This window comes from Macaca thibetana, chromosome 15 (genome assembly GCF_024542745.1).
Source record: "Macaca thibetana thibetana isolate TM-01 chromosome 15, ASM2454274v1, whole genome shotgun sequence".
Taxonomy (NCBI): Eukaryota; Metazoa; Chordata; class Mammalia; order Primates; family Cercopithecidae; genus Macaca; species Macaca thibetana.
In genome coordinates, this window is record NC_065592.1 from 42567138 (window position 1) to 42586601 (window position 19464).

A 19464-nucleotide genomic window follows, 5' to 3' on the forward strand; every position below is an offset into this window, starting at 1 on the left:
TCTCACCTGTCTAGATCCAAGGGCAAAGAGGACAGAAAAGATCTCTCTCCCCTGAAAATTAATCACACAAACTAGACTTCACATACATTTACAAAATGAATTCATGTTCTCTGGAGTGACCCAAAAAATCTCAAGCAGAGAATTCTAATTGGTCCTGGGTAGGTAATGCTCCCTGGCTACCCAGCAGAAACAAATAAGGATTCTCTCTGAAGGAATGCAATGCCCAGTCCAGGCCTCAAAGAATGCCACAGATAAAGTCCCAAGGAAAATGAGTGACTCGTAGCTTAAAAAATTGATAAGGAATCAAGATACAAGATACCATGCATGAAAAACAGTGAAACAATAGAGAACAGAAACTGACCTCCCCCAAACCCTCAGATATTAGAAATATCAGATATAGACTATAAAATAACGAGGCTTAAGATGTTTAAAGGAATAAAAAGTAAGCTTCAAAATATGAACAAGGAGCAGGCAGTTTTGAAAAAGTATCAAATATAATTATAAATGGGCAGAGAGTGGTGGCTTACACCTGTAATCTCAGCACTTTGGGAGGCAGAGGCGGGTGCATCACTTGAGGTCAGGCATTCAAGACCAGCCTGGCCACTATGGTGAAACCCTGTCTCTACTAAAAATACAAAAATTAGCTGGGCATCGTGGCACATGCCTGTAGTCCCAGCTACTCGGGATGCTGAGGCAGGACAATCACTCGAACCCAGGAGGTGGAGGTTGCAGTGAGTGGGGACTGTGCCACTGCACTCCAGTCTGGGTGAGAGAGTAAGACTCTGTCTCAAAAAAAAAAAAAAAAAAAAAACAAAAAAACATATATATACACACACACACACACACACACACACACACATATATATATACACATATATGTATGTATCTACAAATGGAAGCTATAATAATTAAAATTGAACACTCAATGAACAGATTTGCAGGAGGTTCAACACAGTCACAGAGTGAATCAGTGACTAGGAAAAATAATACAAAGAAATTAGCTAGAATGAAGCTAAAATATGCAAGACGGATGCAGAGATAGGCAAGGTAGAGATGATTAACATGTCAAATTATAGTTCTAGTTTTTGCTACTTTCCAAATTTTCTTTAAAAATTCTATTTTTATAATCAGAAAAATCTTAATATTTAAAACAAATGCAAGCTTTGTAGATACTGACATGGAAGGTGCCCACTGGTGGGGCTCAGAAAATGATACCAAAAATGTGCTACTTTGAACTTAAAACTGAGAGTACTTGGGGAGCAGCAAACGCAGGGAAGAGCTTTCTCTAAAGTTCACCTATCTACCTAAAGGCTGGATCCTCCAGAAGATACTCAACTGTTGTGAATCCCTTCCCCAGATAACTCATCAACCAGGAGAAACTGATGCATAGTTGTAGGAAGGAAGACTGGAGTTGACACCACACCCAGAGCCCATACAGAATTGGTCCCAGGCTATTGTCTGTTCTTTGGGTCCATTAATCTCCCCTAAACATCATTTACCCTTCCACTAAAATTTCCTACATCTCCCATTTCTCACTCTCCTTTGAAGAGGATATTTAAGATTCAACCACTTGGCCTTGGTTTGAGTTTCAAACTTTGTGTGACACTTGCACGTTAATAAATTGGTGTGTCTTTTTCCCATTAATCTGTTTATCGTCTTTATTGTTTTATTGTTTGTTTGTTTGTTTGTTGTTGATGTTGTTGTTGTTTTGAGATGAAGTCTCGCTCTGTCTCCCAGGTTGGAGTGCAGTGGTGCGATCTCAGCTCACAGCAACCTCCGCCTCCCAGGTTCAAGCAATTCTCCTACCTCAGCCTCCCAAGTAGCTGGGATTATAGGCGCCTGCCACCACACCCAGCTAATTGTTGTATTTTCAGTAGAGATGGGGTTTCTCCATGTTGGCAAGACTGGTCTCGAACTCCTGACCTCAGGTGATCCACCCGCCTCAGAATCCCAAAATGCTGGGATTACAGGCGTGAACCACTGTGCCTGGCCTTGTTTTATTGGCTCAAATTGTTGAAACTTCAGGGGTGGAAAGAAAGTTCCTTTACTCCCTACATCACCATGATTTGGTGATGGTGGTAGTGGGGGGCTGTGGGTCAGCGTGTGTACTAGTATTCCATTTCTGTACAAAACTAATAATGTTTTGCTCATGTATACATAAGTACAGGCACATAGAAAATATATTTTTGGAGGGCTTCCACTTTGTACTTTATATACAATCTGTGTTTGATTATGCTGTAATGATTAAAAGATTTGTGATTTTTAAAATAGCATAAGCCTTAAAAAATAAATATAGCCTTTCAAAAATGTCAAAGACTAAATCTAGGATTACTTTCATCCAGGATTCAGATTGCAGGGGTAAAAATAAGGGGAAAGAATGGCCAATAAACACATGGAAAGGTTAACATCATTAATTGTCAGGGAAATGCAAATCAAAACCACAACATAGAAACACCTCACACCCATTAACAGGTCTATTATAAAAAACAAAAAACACCAGAAAGTAACAAGCGTTGGTGATAATGTAGAGAAATTGGAACCCTTGTGCATTGCTGGTGAGAATGAATATGGCGCAGCTGCTGTGGAAATAGTATGAGGGTTCCTCTCAAAGTTAAACATAGAATTACTGTTTAATCCAGCAATTCCACTTCTAGGAAATAACCAAAATAATTAAAACCAGGACCTTCAACAGGTATTTGTACACCAGTGTTCCCACCACCATTATTCACAATAGCCAAAAGATGGAACCAACCCAAATGCCCATCAAAGATGAATGGGTAAACAAAATGTGATCTATACACACAATGGAACATTAGTCAGCCTTAAAAAGGAATGATTTTGTGACACATGATACATGATACATGGATGAACCATGATACATGGATGACACATGATTTTGTGATACATGACACATGATACATGGATGAACCTTGAAGACAATATGCTAAATGAAATGAGCCAGACAAGAAAAGGACAAATATATGATTCCACTTATATGAAGTACCTAGAGTTTTCAAATTCATAGAAACAGAAAGTAGGGTGGTGGTTGCCAGGGGCTGTGGGGAGGGAGGAATGGGGAGTTCTTGTTTAATGGTACAGAGTTTCAGTTTGGGAAGATGAAAAAGTTCTGGTGACCGGCCGGGCGCGGTGGCTCAAGCCTGTAATCCCAGCACTTTGGGAGGCCGAGACGGGCGGATCACGAGGTCAGGAGATCGAGACCATCCTGGCTAACACGGTGAAACCCCGTCTCTACTAAAAAAATACAAAAAAACTAGCCGGGCGCGGTGGCGGCGCCTGTAGTCCCAGCTACTCGGGAGGCTGAGGCAGGAGAATGGCGTGAACCCGGGAGGTGGAGCTTGCAGTGAGCTGAGATCCGGCCACTGCACTCCAGCCTGGGCGGCAGAGCGAGACTCCGTCTCAAAAAAAAAAAAAAAAAAAAAAAAAAAAAAAAAAAAAGTTCTGGTGACCAATGGTGGTGATGGTAGCACAACGACCAGGATATCCTTAATGCCACTGATCTGTGCACCTAAAAATGGTTAAGAGTTAAGTTTGATGTTATGTATATTTTGTCAAAACTAAAAATTAAGGGGGAAACAAGACCACATTCCAATAGAGAAACTCAGGTGGCCTGAACAGGCCCTGGACACGGGCTCCCACCTGCAGTGTTTGATGAACTCAATATTTGAGTAGCGGAGTTTGCCCAGACTCTCCTCCAAGTACTGCCGGAAGCTGCGCAGGGACACCTGGGTGACATCAACATAGCTAAGCAACTCCTGGTGCAGTGTGTTGCTGAGAATGACCAGCCTGTGGGAGACAGAGGAGGAACAGGACAGTGATGGGGGACAAGGGAGGGGCAGGTGGTGATGGTGATCAGCCTAGGGGATGTGGGAGGGGCAGGTGGTAATGATGACCAGCTTGGGGACACAGGAGGGACAGGTGGTGATGGTGAGCATCCTGAAGACATGGGAGGGGAAGGTGGTGATAGGTGACCTTCCTGGGGACACAGCGCTGATGGGTGACCAGTTTGGGGGGCATGAGAGGGAGGGGTGGTGGCCTGGGCCTGAAAGGAGGACATCCTGGGAGTCTATTTGGGCTCCACAAGCTGTGCCCAGCTGCCCAGCTTCTCTGGGTAGCAAAGGGGGCAGTAGAAGGAAGTTCAAAATTCCAGTGTCTGTAGGACACACTCTGGGTGTGCTGGATCAGAGGGCATCCTTCTCTCTCTGACCCTTGCAATCAAATTGGTGAAAGAATCCCAGAAGATGCTACTGGATCTTTGTCTCTGCTCCAGTGGGCTGTGTCTGGCCCCCAGCAAGGTGGCTCCTGCACCCATGATCCCCTAAAAGAGTGCCCTGAGAGTGTCCTCTTTACAACCAAGTCCACCAGAACCAGCTGTCCCTCATGTGCCTGATGGCTGCGTAGACACTTGCCAGTCTCCTCCCTGGGACCTGCCTGAGGCCTCCATCTCATATCCCAAATGGCCTCTCTGGAGCCCCTTGCTCTGCCCTGAGCACACTCCTACACTGAGCTGAGCCAGTGCTCTTTCAGTGATTGTGGAACGCAACCCTCTCCCATCTTTCTCCATTCAGGGCTCTTCTGAGTTCATATTCAATGCTGCCTCCTGCAGGAAGCCCTCCCTGATTTTTCCTGAGGGAAAGTGGTCTTCCCCACCACTGATATTTCATAGTACTTGGTTTGCACCCTTGCATGCTGCCTGTGTGTATTCTTTGCTCTCTGGCTGCTCACTCCCTGCCCTCCCACACAATATTCCACACAGAGTTTGACTTGACTCTCTTGAAGAGTTTAACTCGAAAGAAGGCTCTGGAGGTGCCTTCTGCTCTTGTGTCTACAGGGAGTGGGGCTCCTTTGAAAGGACCAGCCAAACTGAGATTCCAGAGCCACATGACTGGGGTGGAGACTCCCAGGAGCCCTTACTTTTGGCTTCTGGTGGCATTCAAGAAGATGTGCTCCATGTCATAGATCTTGAGGCGGAAGTTTTTGCTCCTCACATTTTGCTCTTCTTGGAACTGGCAGAACATCAGCCGCTCCTTCTTCAGCGTCTCGGTCACCCCAGCACAGTGGCTGTCCAACCGCTCTTGATGAAGTAAGAGCTCCGCTGAAAAAGCATTAAGAGAGCTGGGGTCCCTGGGACCCGACTTACCTCAGCATGTTGCTTTCCTGGAACAAGGCCCGTCTGCTGCCTCTCCCAGGCCAGCTGCAGAACAGGAACGATTCAGGTCAAGGCCCCTTGTCCTGCCCCTGTTGCCTTCATCAGGGCTTGGGCTGGAGACGAGGCCTGGCCATGAGCAGGGAGCTCCTGTTGGTGGAGACACCCTGCCCGGAGCAGAGGGAACACAGCCAGGAAGATGGAGAGTCTGGGGAGCAGCTGAGTAGCAGGCAGGATGGGCAGGGGGTGCTGGGGAGGGCTGAGATCTAGGTGAGAGGGTCTGGGGGAGGGTAACAACAAGTACAGCACTGAGCAGTCTGGGTTTGCTCCTTAACATCAGCAGATCCTTATGTCCAGTGAGCCTGAATTCCAACTGTCTTCCAAGGTGGAGTGGCAAGAACAAGGACTGGGCTTCCAGGGATCCATCATAGGCCTTTAGGTGAGCAGAGAGTCCCTAGAGCCCCCAACCCTGACCACCTCCCATCTGACCCCACTATCATCTGAAGTGGTGGAAGTGCTGTAGTCCCAGCTCTGCCAAAATGACTGGTGAGATGCTAGGACTTCGCTTCTCTCGCCTTGTTTTCCACACTGTGTATTGGCTCAGGTGGCCTGGGAACGAAAGGGAGCCAGCCTTCAGGGAGCTTCTACTCAGTGCATGTAGAATCCTTTTTATTCCTCAGTGCATTTAGCACACACATTTTCCAGATGAGAACAATGAGGTTCCAAATGCCACACAAGTTGCCTGAGCCCGCAAGCACTGGGATTCAAGGCCAGTTGTCAGCTCGCACAACTCCTTCCCCGCTCCAGGAATAGGAGTTTGTGTGGGTTAGTGACGGGGCTCTCTGATAGCTCCAAAGGGCTTTGAAGGAGCTGGGGTATCATTTGGGTGAAAAACCAACAGTCATTGAAGAATCCTACTGAAAACATCCCCCCCGCTCCCCGCCACATTAACAGAGCCCACCACGTAGGTGTGAAATGCATGTATTTTTAAGTATGATAAATGATAAAGTAGAAATAATGGCTATCACTTTTGGAGGCTGTATCTTGTACCAGGTGCTCATGATTCCTTACTATACCATTTAAAAAGGGTTTATTACCACCTCCTTAACGCCTCCATCAACCCCTTCTGCAGGTGAGAGAGGGATCAGAGAGGTCAGGTAACCTGTACAGGGTCGCACAGTCACAGGAGTTGAAACTGAAAGCTCTAATTCCTGAGCTATGGGCTTGCCTCTAGAATACCCACTATGAAGGTGTGTATCTGATAGGTGTATGAGGAGATCTGGCATTCAAGAGCTAAAACAGTACAACACTCTTTGTTTTTAACTCTAACAGCCTCTTGGAAAAAAATGGAAATGAGAAAAAAATCTCGCAGGAGGATTCTGAGTACCACCTTTTTCTGCAAGCCTCGGAGATGTGAACCCTCGTGCGCATCTTCCATGGTGTGATGAGAACATGCTAAACGTTGCATGGTACAAACTGGGACAGCTAATGGACATGGAGCCACAGTGGAGCAGACATTGAAGGAGGGGCTGGGGGCAGGGCAAACATTCCCAGGCAGTATCTGTACCTGCCCTGACGTTGTGGATGTCTTTTTCAATCTGCTGGGCTCTTGGCTGGTGCAGGTGCAGATGCAGCTCCAGTTCTGAATCCAGCTCATTGACTTTGGTGGCCACGGTGACCCGGGTGTTGAGGGAACACTGGTCAAACCACTTCTCGAGGTGCTCGAAGAAGCCAGCTCGAAGTCTGAGGGAGAGACCAGCCAGGGTCAGCCCTGCCAGCAATCATGTCCTATGAGAGGTCTTTCCATATGGAGCCCAAAGGGCTTCCCCGCTTCACTCCTTTCCCTCATTTCATTTCCCAGCTACATTGCATTTCATTGTGCAAATGGACCATTACTCGTTTAACCATACCACTGCTGGAGGACATTACGTATGTCAGATGTAGAAGTGTTTCTTTGGATAAATGACCTTGAACTGTAGTTGCTGAATCAAAGGTTAAAACACATTTGTGGTTTTGGCAGATATGGCCAAACTGTTTCCACTAGAAGTCAACTTGTATTCTCATCAGCGATGTTCCTATTTCTCCACAGTCTCAGAGTGTATTGTCAGATGTCTAAGTTTGACAATTTTGTCATATTATGATTGAGACTGAGCATATTTTCATGTGTTTAAGATTATTTAGGCTGGGCACTGTGGCTCATGCTTATGATCCCAGCACTTTGGGAGACTGAAGCAGGAGGATTGCTTGAACCTAGGAGTTAGAGACCAGTCTGGGCAACATGGTGAGACCCCATCTCTACAAAATATTTACAAAATTAGCTGGTCATGGTGACATGCGCCTATGGTCCCATCTACTCAGGAGGTTAAGGCTGCAGTGAGTCATGTCACTGAACTCCAGCCTAGGTGACAGAGTGAGACCCTGCCTCAAAAAAACCCAAGAGTATTTAGTTTCTCTTTCTGTGTACTGTCCATGAATGTCTTTTGCCCAATTCTCTGTTGTGAATAGCGGTTCTTTTTTACAAATCAATTTCTAGGGGCTCCTCATATACTGGGGACATGAGGGTCATTGACTTTGATGTGAGTTGCAAATGTTGCTTCTCAGCTTATCATTTCTTCCTTTTTAAAATTTATGATGCTTTTTTGGCCATGTATTGTTAAGATGTCAGTTTCCAAAAACTGACCTATAGATTCAATGCAATAACAAGAAACAACATTGCAGCAGACGTCTTATGGAAACTTGAGCTAATTTAAAAAATTATGTAGAAATACAAAGGGCCAAGAATAATGGAGGGAGAAGACTAAAGTTGGAGGACTTACACTATCAGATTTAATTAAGACTTAGTGTAAAGCTGTAGTAATCAAGCAGCGTGAAGTCATTGGATAGGCACACAGAGAACTAGAAAAGACACGTGGCAGAGCAGTGGGGGAGAGGAGAGTCTCTTCATTAAATGACCCAGGATCAACTGGTTATCTATATGGGAAAGAAATGAATCTTGACCCCTATTTCACACCATAAACAAAAATCAGTTCAAGGTGGATTTTAGATGTTAATATGGAAGTTGAAAACAATCACATTTTAAATATGTAACATTGGAGAACATCTCCATGTCCTTGGGGGTAAGACACAAAGTAAATTAACCTTAATTAAAAAATGGATGAATTTGACCTTATTAGAAATAAGAACTTCTGTTCATCAAAAGATACAACTTGAAAGAGAGTAAAAAAGGCAAGTGCAGAGAGGGGATGAATATTTGCCATTTATTTATCTGACAAAGCCTTATATAGAATATATAATTTAATTTTTTTTTGAGATGGAGTCTCACTCTGTCCCCTCCCAGTCTGGAGTGTAGCAGCACTCTCTCGGTTCACTGTAACCTCCGCCTCCCAGCTTCAGGCGATTCTCCTGCCTCAGTCTCCTGAGTAGCTGGAATTACAGGCGTACACCACCACGCCTGGCTATAGAATACATAATTAATTCCCATAAATTAATAAGAAAAAAGACAGAAAATCGACCAGAAAAATAATAGGCAAAAGATTTTGCTAGGCATTTCACAAAAAGATAACCAAATGGCCCAACGAGTATTTTAAAAAGAATACAATATCATACTCATCAGGAGAATACATACTAAAACCACAATGAAACGCCACTATAACCATACCAGAATGGCTAAGATAAAAACCACTAACAATGCCACTGAGGTTGTGGAGCAGTTGAAGTTCTCATATGCTGTTGTAAGCTGTAAAACTATTAAAAACCACTTTTGAAAACTCCTTGGTAATATCTTTTGGCCGTATCTCCTACAGATGGATATGGACACACACTCTGTGAGTCAGCAGTTCCACTCTTAGTTCTATATGTAACAGAAACGTATACATATATTCACCAGAAGACTTGTACAAGAGTGTTCGGAGCAACATTATTGGTATATTGGAAAGACCAAATGTGTATCGGTAAAATGGATTAATAAAATGGATTATATTTTTTTATAATGGGACACTATACAGAAATAAAAACTGAACTCTAGCCACATTCAATTATATATGTCTCATAAACATAATAAAAGAGTGAGTTCTGTATGACTTAATTTAGATAAAGTTAAAAAATAAGCAAAATGAACTCAGAAGTTATAATATTTGTTATCTTTGGGGAAGACAGAGCGGTGGCTTGGGATGGGTATACAAAGTGGGTTCCTGAAGGGTTGGTAATTGTTCTATTTCTTGTGGGCTTTGGGTGTCAACTGTGTCATATTTGGGCAATTCATTGAGCTATACACTTATGACTTTCATACTTTCATGAAGGCATGTTATCCTTCAGTATGCAAACCCAATCAGTCGGACAGATAATTGTTTTCTGGTTAGTCATAAGGCCAGATAGCATAGTGGTTGGTGCAAGATTCTGGAGTTACAGGGTCTGTCTGGATTCATATCTTGGATCAAACTGCTTTCTGTCATGGAGATCTAGGCCAAATGACTAACTCTCGGAGCCTCAGTTTCTTCAACTGTAAAATGGAGTTAATTATGGTACCTCTCTCACATTTATTAAGGGGATTAAATACACTCGGTAAATAATAGCTCCTGTGATAGTCCTTGCTGACCTTTGTCCTATCTGCTATGGAGAGGGCAGATGATGGCCTCTGGTAGATTGAGAGGGATGATGTTTGAGTCAAGAGACATTTCCAAGGTGAGATGCCGCTGAGGTGTAGGAGAAAAAGCCCAAAGGCCTGATTGTACTCCTTTCATTCCTTATCTCCAGCCTCCTGCCCATGTTACATATGGGAGGTGAATGAACCAGGAGATCTCTAGCTGATGAGTCCTCCTACGACATTGTAGAGGCAGGAGGACAATGAGAATGCCATCCAAAAGGCAAACACAAATGTCCACATTTGATCCAAACTCAAACACAAAGGCCCAGAAACTTGGGAGTTAGGGGAAGTAAATTCCCCTGGGTGGGAATTTACTTGGGGTTATGGGTCATTTCTCTATTCTTCATTTTTCTTATATTTTCTGCAACGAAACTCTTTGGTAATATCTTTTGGCCATGTCTTCTAGCAATGGACATGGATATACTCTATGAGTGAACAGTTCCATTCTTATATTTTGCACATATTGAGTACAAAATGCCATACATGAGATATTTATATTTATGGTGTATATCTGTAGAATTAAAATAGAAAAAGAAAAGAAACCTTACGATTACAGATGTACCAGGAAATAGAACCCAAAAGTATCTGGCAGGGAAAACACTGTATCTTATGTTCAAGGCCCAAGCCAGCAGACAGCCTCCTGAGGTGGGTGCAGGGGGTCACTCTCACAGAAGATATCTGTGACTGCAAACAATTCCTGGATTTTGCCATTTTTTAATTGTGTTTCTCACCCCTACCTTCCTTCAGTTACCTATATTTTTTCCTTATCCAACTGATACCAGTCCAATCCTTTTCTTTTCTTTTTTTTTAACATTTCACCTTGTTAACAAAACTCAGAACAACAGGATGAGAATAAAGTAGTTTTTTACTCACTGTTTCTTAATTTCTAAAATTAGTTTCGATGGAATTGTCACTTGTTCTATGAACTTGGCACTGGAAGTGTCGCTGATGAACATGGCTGAGAAGGTGGAATGGGACTTCCTGCAATGCTCTTCTTCTTCCAGGGGTACGAAGACAAAATATGTGTTTCCACTGGAGATTGTGAAGGACTCCATGTCCTCACAGTATATCTCCTCCAGATGCTCTTCCTTGTCTTCTTCCTAAGCAGGTAACAAGACTAAAGTTGACTTGATATCATCAAACGGACTTGGGAATGCCAACCATAGGTTCCTTGATATCAGAGGTTGTAAACCAAATTTTGGGCCAAGATTATGGCTGAATCTTGCCTAGGTTCCACACCCCTGCAACACACAGCACTTTTAAAATTGGGAAGTTCTACATAAAAATCTAGGTTTTAAAATATCAGAAAATATGTCAATTCTGAACCTGCATTCCCACATGGCATCTTTAGTTGGAGTTGAGTAATATCTGATGCACAGTCTTCATCATTTGTCATTATTTTACACTTGGTCTCCAGCCCTCTTTTCTATTACATGCCTGTAGGAATGTGAGTTTGGGATTCCTGCTCAAAAAGAAGTCTACGATACCAATTTTTCCACAACAATATAGGACATGATTCTTCTGCAATTCTATGATTATGAAATTCAAGTTATTGTTCTGTGATTTTGAATGTGTTTTGAGGACAAGATTTACTTTATGAGAGTTACTTCCCTGCACTCAAAGGAGAGCTCTGTCTGCCAGCTTGGATATGGAGCTTTTGAGAATAGGAAGAGAGAAGAAATAAACAGACCAAGGTGAAGCAAGAGAGTCTAAGTTTATCTATTCAATAAGGAGGAATTGAGAAGGAGAGAGAATCAGCAAGGGATAAGGAAAGCCAAACAGTTGAAGAGTGACTTTAGAGTAGGTTGCAGGGAAATGAGGAGAGGAAAGTGAATTTTAGAAAGCATTGATATGGCTGGATGCAGTGGCTTACACTGGTACTCCCAGCACTTTGGGAGGCTGAGGCGGCAGATCATTTGAGGTGATGAGTTTGAGACCAGCCTGGGCAAAATGGTGAAACCCTGTCTCTACTAAAAATACAAAAATTAGAGGTTGATTCCAAGATGGCCGAATAGGAAGAGCTCCGGTCTGCAGCTCCCAGCATGATCGATGCAGAAGATGGGTGATTTCTGCATTTCCAACTGAGATACCTGGTTCATCTCAGTGGGAGTGGTCAGAAAGTGGGTGCAGCCCACAGAGGGCAAGCCAAAGCAGGGCGGGGCATCACCTCACCTGGGAAGCACAAGGGGTCAGGGGATTTCCCTTTCTTAGCCAAGGGAAGCGGTGACAGACTGTACCAGGAAAATCAGGACACTGCCACTTAAACACTGAGCTTTTCAAACGGTCTTAGCAAATGGCACACCAGGAGAATATATCCCACGCCTGGCTCAGCAGGTCCCACACCCATGGAGCCTTGCTCACTGCTAGTCCAAAATCAAACTGTGAGGCGGAAAGCCTGACTGGGTGGGGGGACGTCTGCCATTGCTAACAATTGACTAGGTAAACAAAGCAGCCAGGAAGCTCAAACTGGGTGGAGCCCACCTCAGTTCAATGAGGCCTGCCTGCCTCTGTAGACTCCACCTCTGGGGGCAGGGCATAGCTGAACAAAAGGCAGCAAAAACTTCTGCAGACTTAAACGTCCCTGTCTGACAGCTCTGAAGAGACAAGTGGTTCTCCCAGCAAAGTGTTTGAGCTCTGAGAATGGACAGACCACCTCCTCAAGTGGGTCCCTGACCCCCATGTAGCCTAACTTGGAGACACCTCTCAGTAGGGGCTGACTGACACCTCATATAGCCAGGTACCCCTCTGAGATGAAGCTTCCAAAGCAAGGATCAGGCAGCAATATTTGCTGTTCTGTAATATTTGCTGTTCTGCAGCCTTCACTGGTGAAACCCAGGCAAACAGGGTCTGGAGTGGATCTCCAGCAAACTCCAACAGACCTGTAGCTGAGAGACCTGACTGTTAGAAGGAAAACTAACAAACAGAAAGGAATAGCATCAATATCAACAAAAAGGACATCCACACCAAAACCCCATCTATAGGTCAGCATCATCAAAGACCAAAGGTAGATAAAAACCACAAAGATGGGGAGAAACCAGAGCAGAAAAGCTAAAAATTCTAAAAACCAGAGCACCTCTTCTTCTCCAAAGGATCACAGCTCCTTGCCAGCAACAGAACAAAGCAGGATGGAGAATGACTTTGATGAGTTGACAGAAGTAGGCTTCAGAAAGTCGGTAATAACAAACTTCTCTGAGCTAAAGGAGGATGTTCGAACCCATCGCAAGGAAGCTAAAAACCATGAAAAAAGATTAAATGAATGGCTAACTAGAATAAACAGTGTAGGGAAGACCTTAAATGACCTGATGGAGCTGAAAACCATGGCATGAGAACTATGTGACGCATGCACAAGCTTCAGTAGCTGATTCAATCAATGGAAGAAAGGGTATCAGTGATTGAAGATCAAATTAATAAAATAAAGCGAGAAGAGAAGTTTAGAGAAAAAGAGTAAAAAGAAACAAACAAAGCCTCCAAGAAATATGGGACTATGTGAAAAGACTAAATCTACGTTTGATTGGTGTACCTGAAAGTGACGGGGAGAATGGAACCAAGCTAGAAAACACTCTTCAGTATATTATCCAGGATAACTTCCCCAACCTAGCAAGGCAGGCCAGCATTCAAATTCAGGAAATACAGAGAACACCACAAAGATACTCCTCAAGAAGAACAACCCCAAGACACATAATTGTCAGATTCACTAAGGTTGAAACGAAGGAAAAAATACTAAGAGCAACCAGAGAGAAAGGTCAGGTTACCCACAATGGGAAGCCCATCAGACTAACAGCAGATCTCTTAGTAGAAACCCTGCAAGCCAGAGGAGAGTGGGGGCCAATATTCAACATTCTTAAAGAAAAGAATTTTCAACTCAGAATTTCATATCCAGCCAAACTAAGCTTCATAAGTGAAGGAGAAATAAAATCCTTTACAGACAAGCAAATGCTGAGAGATTTTGTCACCACCAGGCCTGCCTTACAAGAGCTCCTGAAGAAAGCACTAAACATGGAAAGGAAGAACCGGTACCAGCCACTGCAAAAACATGCCAAATTGTAAAGACCATTGATGCTAAGAAGAAACTGCATCAACTAAAGGGCAAAATAACCAGCTAACATCATAATGACAGGATCAAATTCACACATAACAATATTAACCTTAAATGTAAAGGGGCTAAATGCCCCAGTTAAAAGACACAGACTGGCAAATTGGATACAGTCAAGACTCATTAGTGTGCTGTATTCAGGAGATCCATCTCATGTGCAGAGACACACATAGGCTCAAAATAAAGGGATGGAGGAAGATCTTCCAAGCAAATGGAAAGCAAAAAATAAATAAATAAATAAATAAAAGCAGGGGTTGCAATCCTAGTCTCTGATAAAACAGACTTTAAACCAACAAAGATCAAAAGAGACAAAGAAGGTCACTACATAATGGTAAAGGGATCAATTCAACAAGAAGAGCTAACTATCTTAAATATATATGCACCCAATACAGGAGCACCTAGATTCATAAAGCAAGTCCTGAGAGACCTACAAAGAGACTTAGACTCCCACACAATAATAATTGGAAACTTTAACACCCCACTGTCAATATTAGACAGATCAACGAGACAGAAAGTTAACAAAGATATCCAGGAATTGAAGGCTCTGCACCAAGCAGACCTAATAGACATCTACAGAACTCTTCACCCTAAATCAACAGAATATACATTCTTCTCAGCACCACATCACACTTATTCCAAAATCGACCACATCGTTGGAAGTAAAGCACTCCTCAGCAAATGTAAAAGAACAGAAATCACAACAAACTGTCTCTCAGACCACAGTACAATCAAATTAGAACTCAGGATTAAAAAACTCACTCAAAACCACACAACTACATGGAAACTGAACGACCTGCTCCTTAATGACTACCAGGTAAATAATGAAATGAAGGTAAAAATAAAGATGTCCTTTGAAACCAATGAGAACAAAGACACAATGTACCAGAATCTCTGGGACACATTTAAAGCAGTGTGTAGAGGGAAATTTATAGCACTAAATGCCCACAAGAGAAAGCAGGAAAGATCTAAAACCTACATCCTAACATCACAATTAAAAGAACTAGAGAAACAAGAATAAACAAATTCAAAAGCTAGCTGAAGGCAAGAAATAACTAAGATCAGAGCAGAACAGAAGGAGATAGAGACACCAAAAAACCCTTCAAAAAATCAATGAATCCAGAAGCTGGCTTTTTGAAAAAGATCAGCAAAATTGATAGACTGCTAGCAAGACTAATAAAGAAGAAAAGAGAGAAGAATCAAATAGACACAATTAAAAAAATGATAAAGGGGATATCATCACTGATCCCACAGAAATACAAACTACCATCAGAGAATACTATAAACACCTCTACGCAAATAAACTAGAAAATCTAGAAGAAATGGATAAATTCCTGGACACATACACCCTCCAAAGACTAAACCAGGAAGAAATGGAATCTCTGAATAGACCAATAATAGGCTCTGAAATGAAGGCAATAATTAATAGCCTACCAACCAAAAAAAGTCCAGGACCAGACGGATTCACAGCCAAATTCTACCAGAGGTACAAAGAGAAGCTGGTACCATTCCTTCTGAAACTATTCCAATCAATAGAAAAACAGGGAATCCTCCCTAACTCATTTTACGAGGCCAGCATCATCCTGACACCAAAGCCTGGCAGAGACATGACAAAAAAAGAGAATTTTAGACCAATATCCCTGATGAACATCGATGCAAAAATACTCAATAAAACACTGGCAAACCGAATCCAGCAGTACATCAAAAAGCTTATCCACCACAATCAAGTTGATTTCATCCCTGGGATGCAAGGCTGGTTCAGCATACTCAAATCAATAAACGTAATCCATCACATAAACAGAACCAAAGACAAAAACCACAAGATTATCTCAATAGCTGCAGAAAAGGCCTTTGACAAAATTCAACAGCCCTTCATGCTAAAAACTCTCAATAAAATAGGTATTGATGGAACATATTTCAAAATAATAAGACCTATTTATGACAAACCCACAGCCAGTATCATACTTAAGGGCAAAAACTGGAAGCATTTCCTTTGAAAACTGGCACAAGACAGGGATGCCCTCTCTCACCACTCCTGTTCAACATAGTGTTGGAATTTCTGGCCAGGGCAATCAGGCAAGAGAAAGAAATAAAGGGTATTCAGTTAGGAAAAGAAGAAGTCAAATTGTCCCTGTTTGCAGATGACATGATTGTACATTTAGAAAACCCCATCATCTCAGCCCAAAATCTCCTTAAGCTGAGAAGCAACTTCAGCAAAGTCTCAGGATAAAAATCGGCCGGGCGCGGTGGCTCAAGCCTGTAATCCCAGCACTTTGGGAGGCCGAGACGGGTGGATCACAAGGTCAGGAGATCGAGACCATCCTGGCTAACACGGTGAAACCCTGTCTCTACTAAAAAATACAAAAAACTAGCCAGGCGAGGTGGCGGTGCCTGTAGTCCCAGCTACTCGGGAGGCTGAGGCAGGAGAATGGCGGGAACCCGGGAGGCAGAGCTTGCAGTGAGCTGAGATCCGGCCACTGCACTCCAGCCTGGGGGACAGAGCGAGACTCCGTCTCAAAAAAAAAAAAAAAAATCAATGTGCAAAAATCACAAGCATTATACACCAATAACAGACAGAGAGCCAAATCATGAGTACACTCCCATTCACAATTGCTACATAGAGAATAAAATACCTAGGAATCCAGCTTACAAGGGATGTGAAGGACCTTTTCAAGGAGAACTACAAACCACTGCTCAATGAAATAAAAGAGGACACAAACAAATGGAAGAACATTCCATGCTCATAGATAGGAAGAATCAATATCATGAAAATGGCCATACTCCCCAATGTAATTTATAGATTCAATGACATCCCCATCAAGCTACCAATGACTTTCTTCACAGAACTGGAAAAAACTACTTTAAAGTTTACATGGAACCAAAAAAGAGCCTGCATTGCCAAGACAATCCTAAGCAAAAAGAATAAACTTGGAGGCATCACGCTACCTGACTTCAAACTATACTACAAGGCTACCAAAACAGCATGGTTTTGGTTGTACCATGGTACTTGTACCAAAACAGAGATATAGACCAATGGAACAGAACAGAGGCCTCAGAAATAACACCATACATCTACAACCATCTGATCTTCAATAAACCTGACAAAAACAAGTAATGGGGAAAGGATCTCCTATTCAGTAAATGATGCTGGGAAAACTGGCTAGTCATATATAGAAAGCTGAAACTGGATCCCTTCCTTACACCTTATACAAAAATTAATTCAAGATGGATTAAAGACTTAAGTGTTAGACCTAAAACCATAAAAACCCTAGAAGAAAACCTAGGCAATATCATTCAGGACATAGGCATGGGCAAGGACTTCATGACTAAAACACCAAAAGTAATGGCAACCAAAGTCAAAATAGACAAATGGGATATAATTAAACTAAAGAGCTTCTGCACAGCAAAAGAAACTACCATCAGAGTGAACAGGCAACCCACAGAATAGGAGAAAATTTTTGCAACCTACCCATCTGGCAAAGAGCCAATATCCAGAATCTACAAAGAACTTAAACAAATTTACAAGAAAAAAATCAAACAACCCCATCAAAAAGTGGGCAAAGGATATGAACAGACACTTTTCAAAAGAAGAGATTTATGCAGCCGACAGACACATGAAAAAATGCTCATCATCACTGGTCGTCAGAGAAATGCAAATCAAAACCACAATGAGATACCATCTCACACCAGTTAGAATGGCGATCATTAAAAAGTTGGGAAACAACAGATGCTAGAGAGGATGTGGAGAAATAGGAATGCTTTTACACTGTTGGTGGGAGTGTAAATTAGTTCAACCATTGTGGAAGACAGTGTGGCGATTCCTCAGGGATCTAGAACTAGAAATACCATTTGACCCAGCAATACCATTATTGGGTATATACCATAAACCATAAACATCTCATGTTCATGGATAGGAAGAGTCAATATCTTTAAAATGGCCATACTGCTCAGAGCAATTTACAGATTCAATGCTGTTCCTATCAAACTACTAATGACATTCTTCACAGAATCAGAAAATCTATTTTAAAATTTATATGCAACAAAGAAAGAGCCTGAATAGCAAAGGCAATCCTAAATAAAGAGAGCACAGCTGGAGGTATCATGTTACCTGACTTCAAACTATACTACAGGTCTACAGTAATCAAAACAGCATGATACAGGTACAAAAACAGACACACAGACCAATGGAGTAGAATGCCTCACACCTAAACCATCTGATCTTCAACAAAGCTGACAAAAACAAGCAATGAGGAAAGGACTACCCATTTAACAAATGGTGCTGGGATAACTGGGTAGCCATATGCAGAAGATTGAAACTGGACCCCTACCTTATACCACATACAAAAATCAACTCAAGATGGATTAAAGACTTAAATGTAAAGCTTAAAGCTATAAAAACCCTGGAAGATAAAATAAGAAATACCATTCTGGACATAGGACTTGGCAAAGATTTCATGATGAAGATGCCAAAAGCAATTGCAACAAAAACAAAAATTGACAAATGGACCTAATTAAACTAAAGAGCTTCTTCACAGCAAAAGAAACTATCAACAGAGTAAACAGACAACCTACAGAATGGGAGAAAATAATTGCAAACTATGCATCTGAAAAGGTCTAATATCCAGAATCTATAAAGAATTTAAATTAACAAGCAAAAACCAAACAACCCTATTCAAAAGTGGGCAAAGGACACAAACAGACACTTTTCAAAAGTAGACATATATGTGGCCAACCAGTATATGAAAAGGTGCTCAACATCACTAATCATTGGAGAATGTAAATCAAAACCACAATGAGATACCATCTCATAACAGTCAGAATGAATATTATTAAAAAGTCAAAAAACAACAGATGCTGGCAAGATTGCAGAGAAAAGGGTATGCTTATTCACTGCTGGTGGAAGTGTATTCCAGTGTGGCAATTTCTCCAAGAACTTAAAACAGAACTACCATTTGACCCCACAGTCCCATTATTGGGTATACACCCAGAGGAATGTAAATCATTCTACCATAAAGACACATGCATGCATATATATTCATTGCAGCACTATTCACAATAGCTAAGACATGGAATCAACCTAAATGCCCATTGACAATAGACTGGGTAAATAAAATGTGGTACATATAAACCATGGGATACTATGCAACCATAAAAAGAATGAGATCATGTCCTTTGCAACAACATGGATGGAGACAACATGGATGGAGCTGGAGGCCATTATCCTAAGCAAACTAACAAAGGAAAAGAAAACAAATACTGCATGTTCTCACTTTTAAGTGGGAGCTAAACAAAGAACACATGGATACTAGGAGGGGAACAACAGATACTGGGGCCTATTTGAGGGTAAAGGTGGGGAGCAGGGAGAGGATCAGAAAAAAAAAAAAAAAAACTATCGGGTACTATGCTTATTACCCTGCTGACAAAATTATCTGTAAATCAAACCCTCATGACACATAATTTACCTAAATAACAAACTTGCACATGTACCCCTGAACCTAAAATAAAATTTTTTAAAAGTATGAATATTTTTGTAATTCTCTTTCTGCACCTCTATGGAGACTGGGCCAC

General features: G+C 42.1%; 1 protein-coding gene across 1 annotated transcript in view; it reads right to left on the reverse strand.

Moving 5' to 3' along the window:
- The window catches only part of CCDC180 (coiled-coil domain containing 180), a 68810-nt gene that overhangs the window by 22839 nt on the left and 26507 nt on the right, over positions 1 to 19464 (reverse strand). The window contains exons 19-22 of the mRNA XM_050762284.1: positions 10680 to 10906; positions 6732 to 6907; positions 4933 to 5113; positions 3658 to 3804 (exon numbers count right to left, since the gene is read on the reverse strand). Of these exons, the coding sequence (XP_050618241.1) occupies positions 3658 to 3804; positions 4933 to 5113; positions 6732 to 6907; positions 10680 to 10906 (731 nt within the window). The remainder of the gene's footprint in view (positions 1 to 3657; positions 3805 to 4932; positions 5114 to 6731; positions 6908 to 10679; positions 10907 to 19464) is intronic.